We start from the raw sequence: 21,594 nt of genomic DNA, 5'->3' as shown, positions 1-21,594 counted from the left end.
ATCTCTGCCCTGCATGTGGCACTCCACCCAGACATCACACGGTAGGAGTCTCCCTGTGACCTAGGCTTGCCCTCCAAGGAATGGTCATTTCCCTAAGAATACACGTGACGACATCATGGAAGTGTTTCTTCTGATCTGGTGCTCCAGTGACCCTGACCCCCTCCTCCCCACCCCTACCCCAGCTTTTCCTGTGTTCTATTTTCTTTCTTTGTTTATAGATGTTGCAATCAATGGTTTGGGAGGGATGGGTGGGAAAGAACATACTGGCTAAGCATATGTTCCTTCAGGCCTCGACCTCCTGGACCATGGCTGAGAACCTCTGACCGTAAGACCCCAGAGAGTATAAGAAACTCCCCACCCCTGGCCTCCAGAGCTCCAGGGGCGTTCTCCAGGCTCTGTGGGAGGACCTTTCAACAGGAATCCTGGCCCGAATCTCCACTGGGTCCCTTTGGGAGTGTGATGAAAGCTGGCCCGTCCTCCACTCAAAAAAATTATTTCTAGATTTAACGTCCTATTTCAGCAGATTTACAGACACTGAAGCCCATCTGTGGAGCCAAAATTGAGAACCCTGGCTCAGATCAGTGTGTATGGGGAAAACTACAGCTCCCAGCGTAGTTGATGCTATGATGAGGAACAGAGCTATGTTCTTTGAAAGCCCTAAGATGAAACAGAGAACGGCCCCCTTAGGAGTCTCCGCCCCAGCCAGACCTAGAGGGAAATGCCCTGCACCATTCTCTCTCATGTACATGGCCCTTGGCTGATGATCTTGATGGAGGTTCCCCTCCTGCTTCTTGTGTCCCAGGGAGTGGGACCACACCTGCTCCCCTGGCACGTGATGTCACAGCTTTGACAGCTGGGCACAGAGCAACCCGGCCTCTCCCGGTTCTCAGTCCCTGCTCTGTCCCAGGGCTCAGTCTCCCTGCCCCTCACACCTTGGGGAAGCCCAGGAGAGGAGCTGGGAGGTGACATCCAGCACAGGTGCCAGCCCTCCAGTCAGGGATGGCCCGGCTACAAAGGGGGGACTTTCCTTCATTCCGCCCCACCCCCTACCGTGTGCGGAGCAGCCCCCGTATCAGGTCAAAGCCCCACAGATTCAGTGCGGCCTCTGTGAGCCAATTTTAGGCCTTCATCCTATCCGTGGGGCTTTGTTCCAGCCAGGGGCTGCCTAGCTCAAGAGGAGGGCAGGGCAGAGCAAGCAGGAGGGACCCTGCCCTTTGTGGCCGCACCTCCTGAGGCTGGAACACACCCACAAATTCTCTGAAATGGGGATGGGAGCCTTTTGCCAACCACGACTGAGTGCCGGCCAGGACACTCCATCCTGGAGGCACTGGAGGACTCGTGGCTGGTGTGGGAAACGAAAAAGAGTGAAACATCTCTACAACGAACACTGATGCTAGATCGAAAGTTTTATTTGGGCCCGAGATGACCTAGGGTAACAGAGAATATACCCAAACCTCCCTTCTTGCTCTGGACTAGCTTTGTCTGTCATCCACGTGTTCACCCAGCACCTCCTACCTCGGCTAGTACCGTGTCCTAGAATACTGTGATCTGGAGTCTCACGGTAGAAGACTATCCTTCCTCTCATCCAGATTACAGTGACCTCCCTCTAGTGTCAGGTACCCGCCTTAGACTTCTGGAATTTCTCTGCAAATCAGAGTTTCCCTATCTTTATCCCATGGATCAGGCCCCCTCTTAGACTTCCAAAGTTCAGGACACTCAGCCTGAAAAGAGGAAATTTCCCCTGATCACCAGGGGCCTTCCCAGCAGCCACGGTCCATATCCCCTGGGATGTGTGTGTGTGGGTGGTGGAAGGTGGGTGCCCCTGGGCTCCACGGCCAACCCGCTGGGAGGGAAACGTGGCCCCGGGGCTGATGTCCACGTATGCCCCAGCGGTAAAGCACAGAGGCTCCCGGACCTCAGCTAGCTAACATCGGGAGGCTCCAACCAGCTGCTTCCCTCCTGATATCCACAGGGGAAAAACTGAGAAAGACTCTTAACTCGAGTCTGCAGGAAGCAGGGGGAGCGGGAGAAGGTCAGCCTTACAAGAGTCCATCTGTGGACTCTGTCTGAATTTTGTTTGGACAACGGAACATAAACCTATCCCTCTTCAGTCTTTCCAGCCGGTAAACATGACAACATAAACCCGACTCTGAAAGAGGCAGACATGTTTTAGGCAATGAGTCAGACCTCCTGTCTCATCTTGCTCCTTCAAGAAGCCAAAATAGACTCTTTCAAAGTCATCCCTTCAGCTGCCACAGAATGCATCCTTGTGACTGTTCCCCTGTGGGCCCCTGGCTCAGCATTCTTTTACCCAGAAACATGAGTGACCTGGGAAAAGCCCAACTTAGGAACTTCTGACGTTTTTTTTTAGCACAAGCCCAACACAGGAAGAAGGGAAAAGAGCCTCTGATTTCCTCTCTGAAAAACCTGTCCTTTTAATTCCCCTCTTCTGCTCCCGATCCAGCGGAGGGAGCCTGAGGCCAACCACCTGAGGCCCGGGAGGCGGGGGGAGCTGCTGTCTGGGCCTGGGAATAATCGTAGCAATGGTAGTGGTGGTGGCAGTAATAAAACACGACTCCATCACTCCTGGGAGTAGTAGCAGTAAGCAGAGAGTTGACAGGTACTAAGTGCTGCTCTGTTCCAAGCCCCACGTTAGGTATTTCTGTGATTTCTCCTACTGCATCCTTACAGAACCCCTGACAGGGGGGTCATGCTATCATGCACTCTTGCCTGCAGAGGGAACTCAGCTCGCATGGCAACGAAACATGTGATTCTGTTCCCCAAGCCTTGGTACCTTGTTCCTCAGTTTTTCCCCATTTTCCAAATGTCCCTGTAATGACAGAGATAAGTGCGTTGCAGCCGCTTGTGATACATGTGTAGCAGCTTAGGACGGGCCTGGCCACCAAGAGCTATAGGAAGGCCCCACGGCAGCACGTGGCAGTCGTGTTTCCCTTGTTTATTCTGCACCTAACACAGGCCTTTCCAAGAATCTGCATCTGTTCTCAATTCCTCCCAAGTGACCGGATGGCACACCATTAGGTAAACATTCAGCCGAGGGAAGAGCCACGGGGGTGTACAAGCTCTCTCCCCCTCTACTCCTTTCCAGGGCCCTCAGGATGTGCCTGCCATCCTCTCCCTCCCACAGGGCCTAAGAGCCCTATTTTCGCCTCCTTTTTTATTTACTCCATGCCAGGAGCACAGACTTCTGCCTCCGTCACCTGGTTCGGGACACGCGTGGGTCCCACTCATCAGCGCCTGCCCTTCCCACCCCTCCTCCCCCTCTGTGGTCTCTCTCCCTCCCAACCACACTCCCACCTTAAAAGTTTTCAAAAGACATGGAAGAGTGACTTGCATTTGTCTGCAGAAAATGTGTCAAGTAGGCATGGGCTGTGATAGCCACTTTAGCACCCAGGAAGATGTTACACACATTTACTAAAAATGTCCTAAGGTATTGAGCTTATCATTGATGCCAGGCCCTCTGCTCATCAGTTTATCTTACTCGTCCCCACAACATCCTGTGCATTATGTGCATCATTATTCCCATTCAGGTGATGGGAGAACTGAGGCCTGGGGAGGTGGGCGGGCTGTGCCCCTCCGGAGCCCACGTAAGCACCACGGTTACTGGCTCCATCCCCCCGTTCCTAAGGCCCTGTCGCTGCCCACTCCTCTCCCACTGGCCGCCACTTTGGACCACGCTGCTCTGCTCATGGTGTCCCCAGTGGGAAAGCGCCAGCTGGGCCATCGCTGGCAGGCGGCCGTCACTCCAGAGACTGACATCCAGGCCCCCTCTCTCGCCCCCAGGCACTACCACAGCATGGAGGTGTTCACCCACTACGACCTGCTGAACCTCAATGGCACCAAGGTGGCAGAGGGCCACAAGGCCAGCTTCTGCTTGGAGGACACGGAATGTGAAGGAGGTATCTCTGGCGGGGCAGGTGGTGCTGGGGAGCTCCAGAGGGACTCAGGTGCTCCCGTGTGCGCCCACCCGGCTGGAAGCCCAGGCCTGGCGCAGGTCTCTGTGTCCCCCCGGCCACTGCTGACTCTCCCCGTGACCGTCCTCACTGGGGATCCCATGACTATAGCCTGGGGTTGGGGGGTAGGCAAAGCCTGGCTAAGGAGGCACCTGGGTCCCCAGAGTTATGCTGACGGGCACGGCTGGGTCCACGTGGCCTTCCGGGTAAGGCCCAAAGCCTTGAACCTGACACGCAGTCCCCTCCCACTCTGGCTGCCACAGCCTCTTCTCCCTGGGTCCCAACACAAGTGCCCCCGCCACACTGGTTCTTACCTCCAGGTTCAAGTTAAACCCTCGCCCTGAGGTTCCCAGACCCTCCCGACCGCCCCAGGCAGAGGCAGCACCGCGCTCACACCCCTAGTCAGCTGCCACACCTGCACCGTGACCACCTGTGCGCGCACCTGCCATCCTAGCCTGACCAGGCTCTCCCAGGGGAGACTCGATGACCCTTCTCAGCATGGCCGGAGCTCAGAGTAGCGCCCAGACGAGGCAGCCTCTCGATAAATGGGTGCGAATTGTCAGTGGTTGACGTGGCCCCTGACATGCCAGGAAATCACACAGCAGATGGGTTTTGAGCACCTACCATATGCCAGACAATGGACCGACCCAGGAAGGGTCAGAGAAACAAGCCAGACCTGAGTCCACATCCAAGTGCAGATTCCCCAGAGGGAGACAAGGTGACCCCAGCATCAAGCTCAACAATAAACACCAAAAACTTACCCAGATAAGCACACGCTTCATTCCTAGGCTGATATTCCTCGGAAAGGCCAAGGTGAGCCAGAGTGGCCAGGGAAGGCTTCGTGGAGGAGGGAGCAATGGGTTGTGGGTAGGGAAAGAGGGAGGGATTCCATGAAAAGGAGAGCACAGAAGGGATGGGCTGCCGAGCCCAGATGAAACCAAGGTTGTCGGCTTGGGAGAACGGAGAGATGCTGAGGGTGGGGTCTGGGGATGTCACGCACCCAGCAGGGCTGCTCGGGGCCCTTTGTGGGCAGGGTGGCACAGATGGCAGAGGAAGCCTCTTCCGGCAGAGGGGTCGTGGGTGCGTGGTGACTGGGCTTCCCTCTGCCCCTGCCTTCAGACATCCAGAAGAGTTATGAGTGTGCCAACTTCGGCGAGCAGGGCATCACCATGGGCTGCTGGGACATGTACCGCCATGATATCGACTGCCAGTGGGTCGACATCACCGACGTGCCCCCTGGAGACTACCTGTTCCAGGTGAGGGGCATGAGAAGGGGCTCCAGGCCCCCGCTGATGGGAGGGGGTGTCTCTGCCTTAGCAAGTGGGTGGGTAGCCTCCTTCTGATGGTGCCCAGGCAGAAAACGCATGGAGGCCAGGCCACCTGAAGTGCACAGAGTCCTCTACCCGGAAGCTGTCACTGTCACCCAGGTAACCTAGGTATGTGAGACATGCAGGCCCCTGGGGAACTGCAGACCTCCTGAGACATCAATTCAGTTAACACCTGGTGCTTGCAAATCAAGATGCATCTGAAGGCCAGATTTGGTCCTCAGGCCGGGAATTTGTGCACAGACTCTAAGGCGACCTACACCTCTTGTGTCCTTTGGAGCTATACTTTCACCTCCACCCCATCTCTCCCAGTGCCCTCACCCTGCCTTGCTCTGTGCTATCAAGGCTAAAAGCAATCCCACAAAGAGCCATTCACTCCCAAGTGTTTGTGACTTGCCTCTCCCGGAAGCGTTTGCCTCATAGAAGAGGATCTGCAGAGGGGGCAATTTTCAATGCGAAGAAATGAATCTATAATGGTAGGCTGTTAGGGACTAGAGACAGCCTTTCCGGTGACTGTTTGTGTGGAGACTTCCCAGGACTTCCACATATGCTGTCCAGGGGGAAGGCCCGCCCTGAGGAAGAACTAAGAGGGCTTGGCCTCCCACCTTCCCGCAAATAGCTGCGTGCTCCAGCCAGGGCCCTGACTGCTGGAGGAGCCCAGGGGCACTGTATCCCCACCATCTCCCCTTCTGGTGCACAGGTGCACCCCTGCCTGTGGAGGCTTCGTTTCGCCTTCTCATTTTTCCCACATCCCCACCCGTCTTGCTTTCAAGCTTGATGGTTGGGTGGCAAGTGGGCGACCAGAAATGTGTCATTCTGTGCTGAAACCTTTCCTGAGGGGGCGTTCAGCCAGCGCAGGGCCCAGTCACGGTCCCCACCCTATAGACAGTCCTGGGAGGAACCGACACCTGCAGGGAAGTGACCGCAGAAGGGTTTTGAAAGTTTCCCTGGTCAATTTCAGAGACTGAAAATCAGACAGCCAAGCGCTTTTCCACCCACAAGCCCAGAACCGCAGACTTGGAGAGGACCAACCGAAGAGCAGAGAGCTCTTTATTTAAAAACTTGAATATCCGTGTCTCTGGGCACGTACTCCATGCGTGGTGGTGTAGGTTTGAGGTCTGCTATCCCTTTGCCTGGGGGACGGGTAGCATCGTGTATTCTGACAATGTCTATTTAATAACTGCAGCTCCTTGAAGATCAGCAATGGGCCAGAAACTGCCTACGCCCTGTGAACCCATGGTCTCATGTAATCCCCCAGGGATGGGTGTTACCATTACCCGCATTTCACAGCCAGGCCAACCCAGGTCACATCGACTCCATATTCTGTGTTCTCGACTCCTAAACTATACACGTAGCAAATTAACTGATTAGGGGCATGTTCATGGAAAAGACTGTCCCTTGTGATAGACGTGGAGCTTTAGACATGTGAGAGCCCCGGCCTGTGTCAACGGTTCTCTCCATTCCCACGTGGACCCAAGTGCAGGCACCAGTAATGCTGCACCGGCGGGAGAAAGCCAGGCCGAGGAGGAGGTGGCGTCCCATCCGGAGGGGCCTGTGCACAGAGGCTCAGAGGCAGGGCTCACTGCGTTACTAGGTTCCTGGATCCACAGCAGATCTTTTTACTTTTTTTCAACACAAGGTTGCCACTGCCAATTTATTTATTTTTCGTTTGTTTGTGGGTTTTTTTTCAAGTTTTTAAAAATTGAGGTATAGTTGATTTACCGTATTATATTAGTTTCAGGTGTCCAACATAGTGATTCAGTATTTTTCTAGCTTATACTCCATTTATAGTTATTAGAAAATATTGGCTCGATTCCCCGTGCTGTACAATGTATCCTTCCTTGTAGCTTATTTATTTCATACATAGTAGTTTGTACCCCTATCTTTCCCTTTCCCTCTCCCTATTGGTAACCACTAGCTTGCTGTCTGTATCTGTGAGTCTGTTTCTTTTTTGTTACATTCACTAGTTTGTTTCATTTTTTTAGATTCCACGTATAAGTGATAACATGCAGTATTTTTCTTTCTCTGACTTATTTCACTAAGCATAATACCCACCAAGTCCACCCATGTTGTTGAAAGTTGCAAAATTTCATTCTTTTTTCTGGCAGAGTAGTATTCCATTGCGTATATATGTATCGCATCTCTGTCATCTGTTGATGAACACTTAGGTTGCTTCCACATCTTCGCTGTTGTAAACCACAGCAGATCTTTTGTCTAAGGGACTAAAGCTACTGCCCACTGATCCTCACGAGATTGGAAACCATACATCTGAGAGTCTGATGGGATTGTGGAGACCATTCTTTTCAGTCCCCACCCCTGCACCCAAGTGGGTCAAGCAGGCCCTGATAGCCCCTACTGCCCACACGGTCACCCCGCAGGGACACCTGGGTGGGCTCCCTTGGGGAACGGCTGTCCACGGGCAAGGGGCTGCCCGGGCCTTGGTACAGGGGGTTTGTCTGTCCTGGTCTATGAGCCATGCATGGGCTGGGGCAGGGGACAGCTAAGGTTGTCGGGTAGAAAAGAGATCAAAGAAAAGTAAGGTCACCCCAGAGCGGGACACTGACCCGCCTTACCTAGAGACACAGAGTCACGCTGGTAGCCTAGGGCCCCCAGAATGGCCTGCACTGGCCAGGATGCAGGGCTGGGGGCCCCACTGGACTGTTTCCCACAGCAGCTCTGGCAGGGCCCAACCAGCCTGCTAAAGAGTCACGCCCAGGCCCTTCTGGAGGGAAAGGTCCTGAGGGCCCCAAACCTACAGAATGTGCCTTAACTAGCGGGCTACCCCTCCCCCATCACACTGACCTAGGGCAGCTCTGCCCCCCTTGTCTCCCTGGGCTCTCAGCCCTTCCACACGTGGCAGGGCCCTCGGGAAAAGTCTCGTTTGTGTCCTCCATACCTTCGCCCACAGCCCCAGGCCCAGCTTCTGTCCCTTCCCCCTCCCCCTCCCTCCCCTTTCTCATCTGGGTTCCTCACCTCAAATCTCCCTTTTCTGTCCGCTCTCAGAAGCCCCCTCAAAATGATGGTCTTCCTGCCCCTGCTCCTTTGGGCTATGCCCTCTTACCTGGGATGATGCAGAGGAAAGGGGTGCAAGGCGGGCCCAGTCTCCCCCAGAGCCCAGGCCCTGCACTGGTGAGCAGGAAAGGCTTGGGGATCCCCTAGAGCAAACCGAGGCCTGGAGAGCGGAAGGGACATGTCCAATGTCACACCGCCGGGAGCAGTGTCGTCTCCAGCACCCAGGGCAGCCCCCCTCCAACTCCCCACAGCGCCTGGGCCTTGTCCCCACCCCTCCCAGCACATCCTGCTCCCCGGCCCCCTTCTGGTGCCCTCAACAGCCGTTCCGTGGCCTCCCCAGGCCCCAGCTCCCGCCTCTGTACCAAACCCCCAGCGCACCCAGGAGAGGGTACGATTGTGTGTGTGTGTGTGTGTGTGTGTGTGTGTGTGCGTGTGTGTGTGTGTGAATTACACCGAGACAGAGTGCGCGGAGGTCTCACTCCTCCAGGCCTCACCCCCCTCTGCCTCCCCGACCTCATCTCCGACCAGCTCTGCGCCCACCCGGCTGCTCTTGGAACACAGCACCGGCCATGCTTGCTCCCTTTCGTGAGGTCAGCCCGGCTCTGGGGGCAGGCCTGGTCTCAGCATCTCAGCTGGGCCTGGGAGGGAGGGTGGCCGAGGCGGGACCCCCTCCAACCTGACTCTCCCGCAGGTCGTCATCAACCCCAACTACGAGGTGGCAGAGTCTGACTACACCAATAACGTCATGAAGTGCAGGACCCGCTATGACGGCCACCGCATCTGGATGTACAACTGCCACATAGGTAAGGCCCCCGGGCCCTCCTGGGGAGCACAGCGCCTCAGGCCTGCCAGGTCCCCCCACGCCGCAGCCCAACTCCAGGAGACAGGCAAGAGCTGCCCCACTTTCTCGAGGAACCAGAGCAGCTTCCTAACTTGGGTAAAGACTTCAGGGAATGGGGCCAGCCTCGCGTTTCCACACGCAGGAAGAACATTGTAGACGCCACAGGCCTGGATGGAGACCGGGTTTTCACAGCCAGCTCTGGCTAAGGAGAAAGGACGGGACAGAAACCGGGCCGGCCCAGCGTAGACCCCAAAGCTATCTCAGGGCTGGAGCTGAGGCCACGACCTCATTACGCAGGAGACCTCAAAAATGGGGGCGGCAGCAATTTGCGGGCTCTGTGTATCGTTTTCCTGTCGAGAGCTAGAAGCTAGTCAGCCACTGTGGCTACTGGCTGCCAGTAAACAAGCTTTTCCTTGCGCTATACAACCCGGGCTCCAAAAGGGGAGGCTGAGCTTTCTCTTCCGCAGGAAAAGCGATGGCCTCGCTCTCGGTGGAGGAGAAAACGAAAAGCACTAGATTTAGTCGCTCCTTCACTCGACTTTGACAGAGCAGCTGACATGCGCCTGGCCCTAGAGATGGCGGGCACCTGGGGGTGTCACATAGAGGTGGCCGCCTGAGGAGGGTGGTGGCTCCAGGGACCCTGTGACCTGTGCATCTGGCTTGCCAAACCCTGTCTCCCCGATGCCCACCCCTCAGGTGGTTCCTTCAGTGAAGAGACAGAAAAGAAGTTTGAACACTTCAGTGGACTCATAAATAACCAGCTCTCCACGCGGTAAAGCAGTGACATGGTCACCTCCTGCCTTCGGGCCACAGCGCGTCTTCCCCAACGACCGATCGGATTGCCCTGCTCCCCCTCATCCAGCCCGGCCCTGCCTGTCTCGACCCCCTGCAGCCCCGGCCAAGCTCAGGAGGAAGGCGAGGAAGGCATGTTCCTGACACCTGCAGGCTGGGAAGGCCTCTGGGGCTGGGGCTCGTCCACGGGGCTGTGGGAGCAGTGCCAACGGAGAGCCACCCTGACCAGGAGCCCAGCGCACAGGTTGTCACCAGCTTGTCCCACCCCAAGCACAGTCCGGTCCGAGTCTCACCACCTGCTCGGCTCAGCACAGATAACACGGGGCCATTTTCTTCTCAAGTTACATGCTGGCAACGTGAGTGATCAACCCGAGGAGGTCTGGCGGTCTCCCATTTCTCCTCCTCTTGGGTCGTTTCCAGCCAACTGGAGTATCTAGACTTCTCTTCCAATTAAACAAACTGCCTCCACCCTCTTCTATCCACACATATAATGCTGCCACACGTCTTCTGATTCAGTGAGCTCAGAGCTGGTGCTTCTCTCCCCCCCACAACACCGTGTCCTCTTATTTGTCAAGATACTATTATTATATTCTATTTTCACAGACTTTGAAACACAAATTTAGTGGCATTTCATATTGGGCATCTGGGCCTTTGAAAGTATAGCTCGAAAGAAAAACCAGCCCCGCTGTGTAAGTGACTCCTCTTTCTGTCCTTCCAGTTCTGTAACTGATTCAACGGTGCTATAACCAGGGTCCTGGGTGATGAGGACACTTACCGATCGCCATGTGTCACCACGGACACTTACACATACTTGAAACTTGGAATAAAAGATCTATGACCTGCATGTGTGTTTCATTTGGGCCTCTGCACGCAGCCCCTGAGCAGCAGGGCTCCTTTCCCTAGTGGGCAGTCAGGGAGCTTGGCACCCTTACATGTGCTCTCCTGCAGAGACGTGAGCTCCTGGGCCCCTCCCGCCCGGCGTGGCCACGGGGGCCTCCTTCAACGCACACCACAGAGGAGGGGCGACTCCTGCCGAGAGCCGCAGTCTAAGGAGGTCAGGAAAATCAACAGAAACACAGGCCTCAGCCTTTCTTCAGCTCTTGTTTTTTAGTGAAATGTGCCAGGGGCACAGTGGTTGTTTGAGGACCAGATGGGACATCTAGACTTAAGTCTCAGGCTCTGGGGGAGAGCAGTGAAGTAGATCATGGGTCCCCGGGGTGCAGTGAGGGTGGACCCCGAGCCAGCCAGTCTCCCCGCAGGCGTGGGACTCCGTCTGTGTCACAGCACGCTGTGGCCCAGCAAATCGAGGGGTCCACGATGACCTCAGAGCGCCAGGCAGGACCACTCGGCACCAACTCTGCCCAAACCGGAAAGATGAGTGCGCTGGGACCTTGTCCGCACAAAGCTGCCCTCCCCGCCGTTCCTGTGAGGGGGGAGAACTCGGCGGGCATTTCAGATTTCGCCTCTTGGCTTGTTCATGTTTATTTCCGCAAGGACCCCCCGTGTAACCCGCACCACTGGTAACACTGGGACCAGTCCAAAGAGGGGGGCCTGCAGCACTGCCAACAGCCCACAGCTGCTCTGCGGGAGACTGGGCAGGTGTCACACAACAGGTGTACCCTACACCCCCAAACCAGCAGGCTCTGCGCAGAAATGCCTCCGAGGCCCAGCTGGATCCTCGAGCCCAGTCAACTAGAGGGACGGGACCTTCTTCAGCAGCCCCAGGTCTCAAATGGGAGGCGAACAGCGCCCCCTAGTGTCCCGCGGCAGACCATCCCATTTTGACGCAATCAAGTTAACAATTCTTACATTTTTATTTTTTCTCAACTTCTGGAACTAGACCAAGGTAAAGCCCCCATACCCCACAGTGACGCTCCAAGGATGGCTCAGGGCTGCTCTGGTGTGTGTAAAGGCTTGCGGTGTTGGGGCCCCAGCTGAGGACGGGGTCGGGGGGGGGCGCCGATCCAGGCCGCCTGGGCCTCTCAGGGCCCCAGGGTCGGTGGAGGCTCCACTGCAGGCCGCTCTTTCTTTCTGTGTTGGAGCCCCAGGGCCCGGGCCACCAGCCTCCGGGCCACGGCTGTGTTTGTCTGTGGCCTCTCCTTTGCCAGACGCAGAAGCTCTAAAAGGAAAGCCCCATGGGGTGGGGACTTGAATTCAAAGCTATGGCCTCTCCTCCCAGCAACACAGTGGCCTCAGAGGCCATTAGCGCACGGCCAGATGCTGGTGAGAGGGGGCCACCTAGGGCTCCAGGCCCCCCGTGGGGTCCTCACTAATCCTATCACCCCTCTGCGCCCTCCCTGTTTCTCTGTGGCGGCAGTGTTAATCCTGTCTACCCCCTGCTTTGTAGGGCCCTTTGAGAGGGAAAGCAAATCAGGATGGGACACCTGGAGCTCTTGGATCAACAGACAGGATGTTTATTGTCCCCAAGAAGTCTGGGACAAAGACCACGTAATCCACAGGAACGTGGACCACCTCAGCAGGCTTCTCCCAGGCCAGGTTTGCCAGCCGCTGCTTTGCAGCCGTGGAAAACAGGCCTCTAAAAGCCCCCCTCGTGCCTTCTGGAAGGAGGAGAGGAAAGGGGAGGAGATGTCATTTATACGGCATCTTCTGTGTGCCCCTCACCACTGTGGGCACGTGTGCCAGGCTTTCTTATTCACTCCAGTGCTTATCTCACAGAGAAAGAGACCAACTCACAGACGTTAGGTGACTTGCTCAAGGCCAACTTAAATAAGTGCCAGAGCCAGGATCACACCGAAGCCCAAGCTTTTTACCCTACAGCAAAACATGGCTTCCACGGCCGTACAGAAAGACCAAGCTTCCCCCTGAGCCACACCGCAAGAGGTGTGAGCGGAGGGCAAGCCTGGGCCAGAGCAGCTGGCAGACAGCACTGCTGATGGGCCCCCCTGGGGTGGGGAGGAGCGCCCCACTGGCCGCGGCAGCCCAGGAGCCCTAAAGCAGAGAACTGAAGAGGGGAGGGAATCGGAGGGAAGGCCCCGCCCCGCCCAACCGAACACTCACACAGCCCTCCCACCCAGACCCCCGGCTCCCTTACTTGGCCTCTGCAGGGCCTTCAGCTTGGACTGCTTGGTTCCCTGCATCAGGGGCCGGATCTTGAGCGTGGAGAAATCCCTGGTCAGGGCCTCAGCAGCTATGGAAAGACAACAGATCTGGAGCCATGCCCTCTTCCTCCTGCTGAGGCCTCCACAGGACCCAGGAGCACGAGTGTCACCCCGAGGCCCACGCAGCTGCTTTTTACACCCATTCAGAGCTCAGGGACAGGGCTGCCCCATGAGCTTGCCTCACCCCCAGAGCCCGCAGTCCTGCACGAGGCCACCCATGCTCTCAGATGGAGAGCCCGCTCAGAGCCCAGCTTCCACGTTCCTGCCCCGGGCTGGTCGGGAGCCACGTGAGCCTACGGTTCTGACGTCAGGAGAGGCAGGCCCCCGCCTTCCAAAGCCCGGGAGCTTAAAACAAACGCCACCCTTCCCCAACTCAAGACCCTCCCAGGGCACGTGCCCTCACTGCCCCAAGCTGTGCCAGGCCATGGAGCACTCAGGCCACTTAACAGACATGGCACGTCAGAGCTGGGAGGGGCTTCGGGTCCAAGGCACTGTACAGATGAGGAAACGGGCCAGGACGTGGCCTGCCCGTGCCACACAGCTTGGTGGAGCCCAGAGGGCAGCCATGGCCGCGCCTGGCCCACTGGTCCTCCTTTCCGAGGACCAGAAAGCCTCTGGGCCTCCCCTGCCCCCGCCTCTCTTTCAGTGGCTCCCTCCCTGGGGTTGAAGCCCCTACCTCGCCCCAGTCCTCTTGCTGCCTAGACACTGCCCCCCTTCCCTGAAACCCCAGGCTCTCCTGAGAACTGGGCCCACCCTGGCCACGGTCACTCCCAGCTCTGTGTTCAGAAGCTCTTGTTGTGAGAAGCCCAGCCAAGGGCGGCCGGGTACCAACTCTTTACAAACACACTCAAACTGAGCAGTGGGGGTGGCAGGGGCAGCTCAGGAAAGTGGCCGAGACGGAGGACGGGCACCGTCCAGAGCTACAGCCAGGAGGCTGGCTGGCCTCCCCAGCTCTGACGCCAAGAGTCTTAGTAATCCTGACCAGACACTGACATCCAGGGAACTCAGTCTCCCCATCTGTAAAATAGGGGTCACCTGACCTACTTCTTGGCGCTGTAATGAAAACGGAATGAAACGCATCTGCTCAAACCGTATGAAACTGCCAGTATTTGAATGCTTTTGACCTATAAAAATGGCACCTTCGGGACTTCCCTGGTGGCGCAGTGGTTAAGAATCCGCCTGCCAATGCAGTGGACATGGGTTCGAGCCCTGGTCCGGGAAGGTCCCACATGCTGCAGAGCAACTAAGCCCGTGCGCCACAACTACTGAGCCTGCGCTCTAGAGCCCACGAGCCACAACTACTGAGCCCGCTCGCCACAACTACTGAAGCCCACGTGCCTAGAGCCCATGCTCCGCAACAAGAGAAGCCACCGCAGTGAGAAGCCCACGCACCGCAACAAAGAGTAGCCCCCGCTCGCCGCAACCAGAGAAAGCCCGCACGCAGCAATGAAGACCCAACACAGCCAAAAATAAAATAAATAAAATAAATAAAATAAATAAATTTATAAAACAAAAATGGCGCCTTCATATGCTTTCATTTAGTATGTGGAAGTCCGTAGGGCTTGGCCCTACGTGCTCAGTAAAGGTCACCTGAATCTGAAACCTCTCAACTGAAGGCACGAAGATGAACAGGCGAGGCCGTGAGCTTCCTGGCCCAGCTCCTGCTGTGCCCCCCCAGGACTTCTGGAGCGGCTGGGAGACACCCTGCCAGTCCGCCGGCTCAAGGTAGCCTGCACCCTGACCTGGGGGATCCCCACCCAGGGAACCCTAGGCTCCCGCCCTCCCCAACGGCGATCAGAGGAGGGGCCGAGCCCACCGTGCAGCCGCCTCACCTGAAGCCAGGCAGGGAAAGACCCCGAGCGCGTGCGTGTCGTCCACCCACTGGATCTTGAATCCCTTCTCTCTGCCGGGGAAGAGACAGAGTGCCGAGGCAAGCAAATGGGCAAAACCCCTCCTGCTACAGGAAGTCCCCTCCCACCTCCAACCCTCAAACACTCTGAGCCCAAGACTAGTTCCGTCTCCTCTGGGAAGGAGACGACCATCGGGCGCAGACTTTCTCTGAAGACCAGACAGTCAGCCTCAGAAAGAGACACCACCCCCGTGGCTGGATGGGCCCCCCACTCCTAGGACTGAGGAAGCCAGGACACAAAGCTCGTAGCACACGATGCCAAGGGCAAAGGGGGCTCCTCACAGGTGCCGTCACGCCAGGCCAAGGGCGTGGGGTCTGAGGCTGGAGGCAAAGGGTTTGTGTGGTGGGCACAGGACCTAATACAAGCGTGTCAATGCAACTGCCCCTGTTCGACTTCCTTTCTGCTGCTCAGGAAAGCACCCCGAGTCTGGGCCCCATGGGAAGCCAGAGCAGTCCCGGGGCCCACGGCTTCTCCGTGGCACTGCCACGCCGGCCAAGGAAGCCACCAGTGGCCCCGGTCTGGCTCCGCCCGCGGGGGTGGAGAGCTGATGAGCCCCTCGAGCTTTCCACCAGCTCAGGCTCGGGGAGGGAAGGGGAGGGTGCTCGGGAAGCAGTCAGAAAGGGGGCCCTGAAGAAAGGGATGTTTTTAAAGCCTAAGCAGGAAAAGAGAAGGGGGACTGGAGAAAAGAAAATAAGCATTTGGAAAAAGAAAAAGAAAAAAGGAGAAAAGATTGGATTTGGATCCAAGGAATTTGGGGAAACAAGAGAAATCTTTCTCTCACTAAATCTCCATCTCCCATCTCCACCAGACCCTGCCCCAGGGCCACTCAAGCCCAGTTCACCCCAGAAATAGTTCCTGCCTGGAAACGGCCCCATTCTGCTGACTGACCGACGGGTGGCTGCTCGTGGAGCAGGGGAGGCAGGGGCCCCGCCGGGTCCTGGCCACCATGTGGGTGTGTGGGGGCCGGGACGGAGATCTGCTGCCCGGTGCCAGCAGGACCAGGTCTCGGGCCTCTGGAGAGTGTCTGCAACCGAAACCTCAGCTCTCCTCCTCCACAAAGTCACAGCCAGCAAGCCAACTGCCCAGGAGGATGGAGCCCAGAGCAACCACATCTACTTTCTGCCTTTCTTTCTAGATCGCTGGGCACCGGGGGAGGGGCAGGCAACTGTCCCCCACAACAAAGGGGTGTCCTAGCTCCTCTCCAGAAGTTGGGCACCCCCTCCTCCCCACCTCCCCGAAGCCTCTCACTGGAACTCGGAAAAGGCTGCCAGCAGGTCCTCGGTCTTGAGCGCCGGCTCAAAGTCGTAGATCTCCACCACGTGCGCAAAATCCTTCTCTCCAGGCAGCTCCTCTGCGAAGGAGGATGTGTCCACGTGGATCTTCTCTACCTGAATCTCCTTCTCGGTCAGGTTGTCCGTTATCTGGGAGAGATCAGACCCTTTAGCGAGGGGAGCTCTGACACACATGACTCCAAATGACTGCTCTCAAAATCACACGCTGAGAGTCCTGCAGGCTTCTGGGTAGACAGGGAGGTGAGCATCGCGGGCAGGAGTCTGGGAAAGACAGCAGGATGGCGGTCTGGGCCAGAAGATGGAGAAGCGTGAGTTTTAGGGGAGTCCCCACTGGGTGACTGGCATGGACACACGTTATGTTTCACAGAATCCCGAAAACCCTAGTCTATAGGCCCACTTTACAGATGGGTAAACTAAGTCAAAAGAATTAAGTAATTTTGCCCCAAGTTGCCATCACTAAGTCACAGAGCTGGGCAGGCCCAGGATCTTTCCTTCTCTCATTAATGACGTGATAATAAGCAAGGCTTTCTGGCGTCCATCCTTCATCTGTAAAATAGCGATACAGGATGCCCGCTCTCCCAACTGACACTGCGGCCAGGCTCAGGGGCGGACACATGACACACAGTTCCAAGGGTACAAGATCTGTAAGACAAAGCTTCAGGCAGAAGAGTGATTTTCATGACCAACATCTGCAGTGCATTCTGAAGCATGTGCACATCTATGTTACCTTGGGCAGTGCATATCATTACCTGCTATTTTTTCAGATGAGGAAACTGAGACTAAGAAAATGACTTGCCCACAGTCGAACAGCTCCTACATGATTGAGCTGGGACCCAAATCCACACCCCTGATCCCAGACCCTGAGCCTCCTGCCCTCTGCAGTGTCAGTCCTGACTCCTGGGGGCAAGGCTCCTGTGTCCCTCCCCGCACATCTGCTAAGGGATCCCTATCACCCAACACCCAGGCCTGCTCAGACAGCACCCGCCCCCACCCCTCCACACCATGACCCTCGGCCCCCATCCACCCTCGACTACACCCACCTCACTTCCGCCCTCCCTTTTCCGGGCTTAAGAGCCTCATCACCTCCTGCAGCAGCTCACTGTAATCGTCCTCCTCGGAGCAGCTGCCCGGCCCCTCCTCTTCCACCTCGTCCTCTTCCTTCTCTGCCGCCAGGCTCCTCTCCAGCTCACTCCCACTCCCGTCTTCCAAGTCTGGCTGCAGACCGGGCCCCGGCCGTGTGGCTGACTCCGACCTGTCTCCCGTCCCTGAGTGATCCTCTGGCCCTGGGGACTCAGTGGCCACTGGGTCTGGCAGTGACTCTTTCTCACTTTTGCTACAGCCTTTTTGGACCTCTGCTGCCTGCGTCGCCAACACAGGAAGTTCCTGATCGGAGGTGGCGTCCCCAGCACGGATATCATTGGGCTCTTCTGGGAGCCCGCCAGCTGGAGCACCTCCCTGAAGCCCTGGGGCCGGGAGGGGCGCCCATTCTTCTCGCCTGCGCAGCGCCCGGGGCACATACAAAGCCTGGTCCGGCTTGCGTCCACGATGCCACCAGCCGGCCCGCGCTCCTCGGGGACCAGAAGCCGCTCCCTGGCTTGAGGTGGACCTCGGACCGTGGTACTTGCTAGGGTGGGAAGCAGGAGGGCGGCAGGGGCCAGAGGGCCCATCTGAACCGGGTAACCTGGAGCAGGAGCAGGCGGTCATCAGGGCGGTGTCTGGGCCCCAAGGAAAATGGTTTACTGGAGCGACCTGCCATTTAGGCACGAGGCTCTCAAGTCGGCCTTGGGCAAAAACCAAAGCCAAAATGACCCTCAAAAACACCTTAACGAGGCATCAGAGTGGAGGCTGGATGCCCTGAACAAGACCAAAGCAGTCAGCTCTCCCTCTAGTGTTATAAACCGTATATGAGACCGCCGAGTCTTCGCTTACTCACAGGGTAAGGTGAGTACTAGCATTTAGGAACTGCGTTATTAAAAAAATATGTAACTTTAAAAGCTAGGATCATAGTCATCATGATAAGATCCTGCAAGATGCACGTGGAAACAGGTGAGTGAAAGCCCAGATGCACTCTCGCGTTCCATGGCCTCTGCGGGGCACAAGCTCACTGAGAGCACCGCTGGGCAGACACCTTCGCTGTTTAAACCACTCTCTCTTCCTCTCTTTTGGCCCAACGTGCATAAGCTGAATTTGCTAAAGGAATTCCACAAACAATGCACATCTACTCCGCTGCTGGAGCAGAAAGTAGCACTGACTCTAAGCAACTGCGGCTGGGGATAGAGGTGGCGGCGTGGGGGCTCCTGGCCCTGGTTCCCTCTCAGACACTGACCAGCTCACCTGACCACCCCCCAACCCTCCGCCCCCCGCTCAAAGAACTGCTGAGGGGCCTCCAAGGCGGCAGGATACACACCTGATGTCCAGGTGACAGATGACTGTCCTCCTCCTCCAGCCCTCCCCAACAGAGAAGCTGCTCAAAAGATCAAAATTCTCTGCTGTCCTGTGGATCAAGTACCGGAGGCGACTGGAGAGTGGGGGGAAGAGAAGGACCCTGGGGAGCAACGGGAAGGGGTGCTGAGCAGGGGCTCCAGGTGCAGCCCCCAGGCCTGAGCCCCACCGAGTCCACTCCCAGTTTAACGGTGGCTTAAACACTAGGCTCCCTCTGCCCCCTCGGGTCCCAGGCTGACTGCAAAGGACCTGCCAATAGAGGTTACGACAGGGAGCTACTGGCCCCACTCCCCTTCCAGTGCTGGGCCCCTTCGGTCTCGGGTGATGCTCAGGGTTACATGTGAAAGGTGCAGCTGGCTTCAGACTATACTACAAAGCTACAGTAATCCAGACAATATTGGTGTATTGGCACAAAAACAGAAATATAAATCAATGGAACAGGAGAGAAAGCCCAGAGATAAACCCACACACCTAAGGTCAACTAATCTATGACAAAGGAGGCAAGGATATACAATGGAGAAAAGATAGTCTCTTCAATAAGTGGTGCTGGGAAAACTGGGCAGCTACACGTAAAAGAATGAAATTAGAACACTCCCTAACACCATACACAAAAATAAACTCAAAATGGACTAAAGACCTAAATGTAAGACCAGACACTATAAAACTCTTAGAGGAAAACATAGGCAGATCACTCTTTGACATAAATCACAGCAAGATCTTTTTTGACCCACCTCCTAGAGTAATGGAAATAAAAACAATAATAAACATATGGAACCTAATGAAACTTAAAAGCTTTTGCACAGCAAAGGAAACTATAAACAAGACAAAAAGACAACCCTCAGAATGAGAGAAAATATTTGCAAATGAATCAACAAAGGATTAATCTCCAAAATATATAAACAGCTCATGCAGCTCAGTATTAAAAAAACAAACAACCCAATCAAAAAATGGGCAGAAGACCTAAATAGGCATTTCTCCAAAGAAGACATACAAATGCCCAAAAAACACATGAAAAGCTGCTCAACATCACTAATTATTAGAGAAATGCAAATCAAAACTACAATGAGGTATCACCTCACACCAGTTAGAATGGGCATCATCAGAAAATCTACAAACAGCAAATGCTGGAGAGGGTGTGGAGAAAAGGGAACCCTCTTGCACTGTTGGTGGGAATGTAAATTGATACAGCCACTATGGAGAACGGTATGGAAGGTCCTTAAAAAACTAAAAACAGAATTACCATATGACCCAGCAATCCCACTACTGGGCATATATCCTGAGGGAACCATAATTCAAAAAGACACACGCACCCCAATGTTCACTGCAGCACCATTTACCAGGTCATGGAAGCAACCTAAATGCCCATCGACAGACGAATGTATAAAGAAGATGTGGTACATATATGCAATGGAATATTACTCAGCCATAAAAAGGAATGAAATTGGGTCATTTGTAGAGACGTGGATGGATCTAGAGACTGTCATACAGAGTGAAGTAAGTCAGAAAGAGAAAAACAAATATCGTATATTAACGTATATATGTGTAATCTAGAAAAATGGTACAGATGAACCGGTTTACAAGGCAGAAATAGAGACACAGATGTAGAGAACAAACGTATGGACACCAAGGGGGGAGGGGGGTGCAGGATACGAACTGGGAGATTGGGATTAACATATATACACTAATATGTATAAAATAGATAATTAAAAAATTTAAGAAAAAGAAAGATGCAGCTGGGAGAGGCCTGAGAGCAGATTATTAAACCTAAAGGCCAAGGTCAGAGCCAGCTGCGAGCCCGTTACTTTGGATGCACCACTGGGCAAAGGGGCACAGGAGGCTCCGGGCGAACCCTGACCTTTTCAGCAGCAGAGTGGGCGCAGGCAGCCCAGGGCCCGACGCCACTATCACACCAGCTTACTTTGACAGCTGCTTCTGCAGCAGGAAGCGGTCCAGCTCCTCCTGGATGCGGTGCACGAAGTCATTCTCGGCTGAGGAGAGGAAGACGCCGTCCAAGCAGAGAAGGGCCAGGGTGACAGGTGGGAGAACCTGCGGGGCAACGGACACGGCCGCGATCAGAACGCGCCCCGGGCCCACCCTCGACCAAGGCCAAGGTCTCTCCTCCGATTGGAGAGGAGCCGGGCTCCGAGGCGGGGAAGGGACGTGGCCAGGGTCGCCAGGCAGGGCAGTAGCGGGGCAGCAAGGGGTCTCCCGGCCCCCGCTGCGCTCGCTTTCGCTGTCCCCGGGCTCGCGCGCCGCCGCCTCGGGCCTGCTCAGCCGGCTCGACCGACACTCCCCGGCCCGGAAGCGAGAGGTCCGGGGGGAGCGCGAGGCCTGCCGCGAGCCAGCGAGCGGGGCGACCCACCCCCAGGCCCGCCCGCCGCACTCACCACAGCCGCCCCGCGCGTCGCCGCCGCAGCTCTGAGGGTTCCCAGAAGCCTGCGCGCCTAGGAGCCCGAGAACCACCCGGGCCTCGGCGGAGCCGCAGCGCCACCATGCGGCCCGGAGGAGGCATGGCAGCAACGGCAGAGGCGTGTTCTTGATTGTTTTGACCCTGAGAGCACACTGTCTCCTAGGATCAATTATGTTTGGCAAATACTTTGAGGTGGCTCCTATATGCTAGGTCGTGGGGATACAAGATTTTCCGGTTCATTGTTCCCCTCCCTAGGAACGTAAAAGAGGAATAAATAGGAAGTTTCTGGACACCAAGAATTTCATCACCCTTTGACCACCGCTGCCCTTCCTTGACCCTTATTGATGGAACCTGCAAAGAGGTCCAACTCACACCAAAAGGCCACTGACAAGGTGTACTAGCCTTTGGGTAACAGGGCGGGGTAGACACTAGAATGGTGATTTGCAGGCCATAAAATTATACTACCTTGCTACATCTAAA

The 21,594-nt window shown here is 55.9% G+C and overlaps 2 protein-coding genes across 2 annotated transcripts in view; one reads left to right on the top strand and one right to left on the bottom strand.

Moving 5' to 3' along the window:
* Nucleotides 1-10,783, top strand: part of LOXL2 (lysyl oxidase like 2) — a 104,946-nt gene extending 94,163 nt beyond the window's left edge. The window contains exons 11-14 of the mRNA XM_082468884.1: nt 3,802-3,917; nt 5,091-5,227; nt 9,000-9,111; nt 9,846-10,783. Coding sequence (XP_082325010.1) covers nt 3,802-3,917; nt 5,091-5,227; nt 9,000-9,111; nt 9,846-9,925 — 445 coding nt within the window. The 3' untranslated portion in view covers nt 9,926-10,783. The remainder of the gene's footprint in view (nt 1-3,801; nt 3,918-5,090; nt 5,228-8,999; nt 9,112-9,845) is intronic.
* Nucleotides 10,784-11,736: 953 nt separating this feature from the next.
* R3HCC1 (R3H domain and coiled-coil containing 1) lies at nt 11,737-21,354 on the bottom strand (the record flags this gene model as incomplete). The annotated part of the gene is made up of 8 exons (XM_082471421.1): nt 11,737-12,060; nt 12,994-13,089; nt 14,893-14,963; nt 16,219-16,391; nt 17,346-17,943; nt 18,670-18,807; nt 20,623-21,255; nt 21,338-21,354. 8 exons carry the CDS (start codon nt 21,352-21,354, stop codon nt 11,924-11,926), a joined length of 1,863 nt encoding a protein of 620 aa, XP_082327547.1. The 3' UTR covers nt 11,737-11,923.
* Between the last annotated feature and the right edge of the window lie 240 nt (nt 21,355-21,594).

The sequence above is a fragment of the Balaenoptera physalus genome (genome assembly GCF_965194825.1).
Source record: "Balaenoptera physalus genome assembly, chromosome: 7".
Lineage (NCBI taxonomy): Eukaryota > Metazoa > Chordata > Mammalia > Artiodactyla > Balaenopteridae > Balaenoptera > Balaenoptera physalus.
The sequence above is the reverse complement of the archived record's forward strand: the minus strand, read 5'-3'. Positions and strand labels throughout refer to the sequence as shown.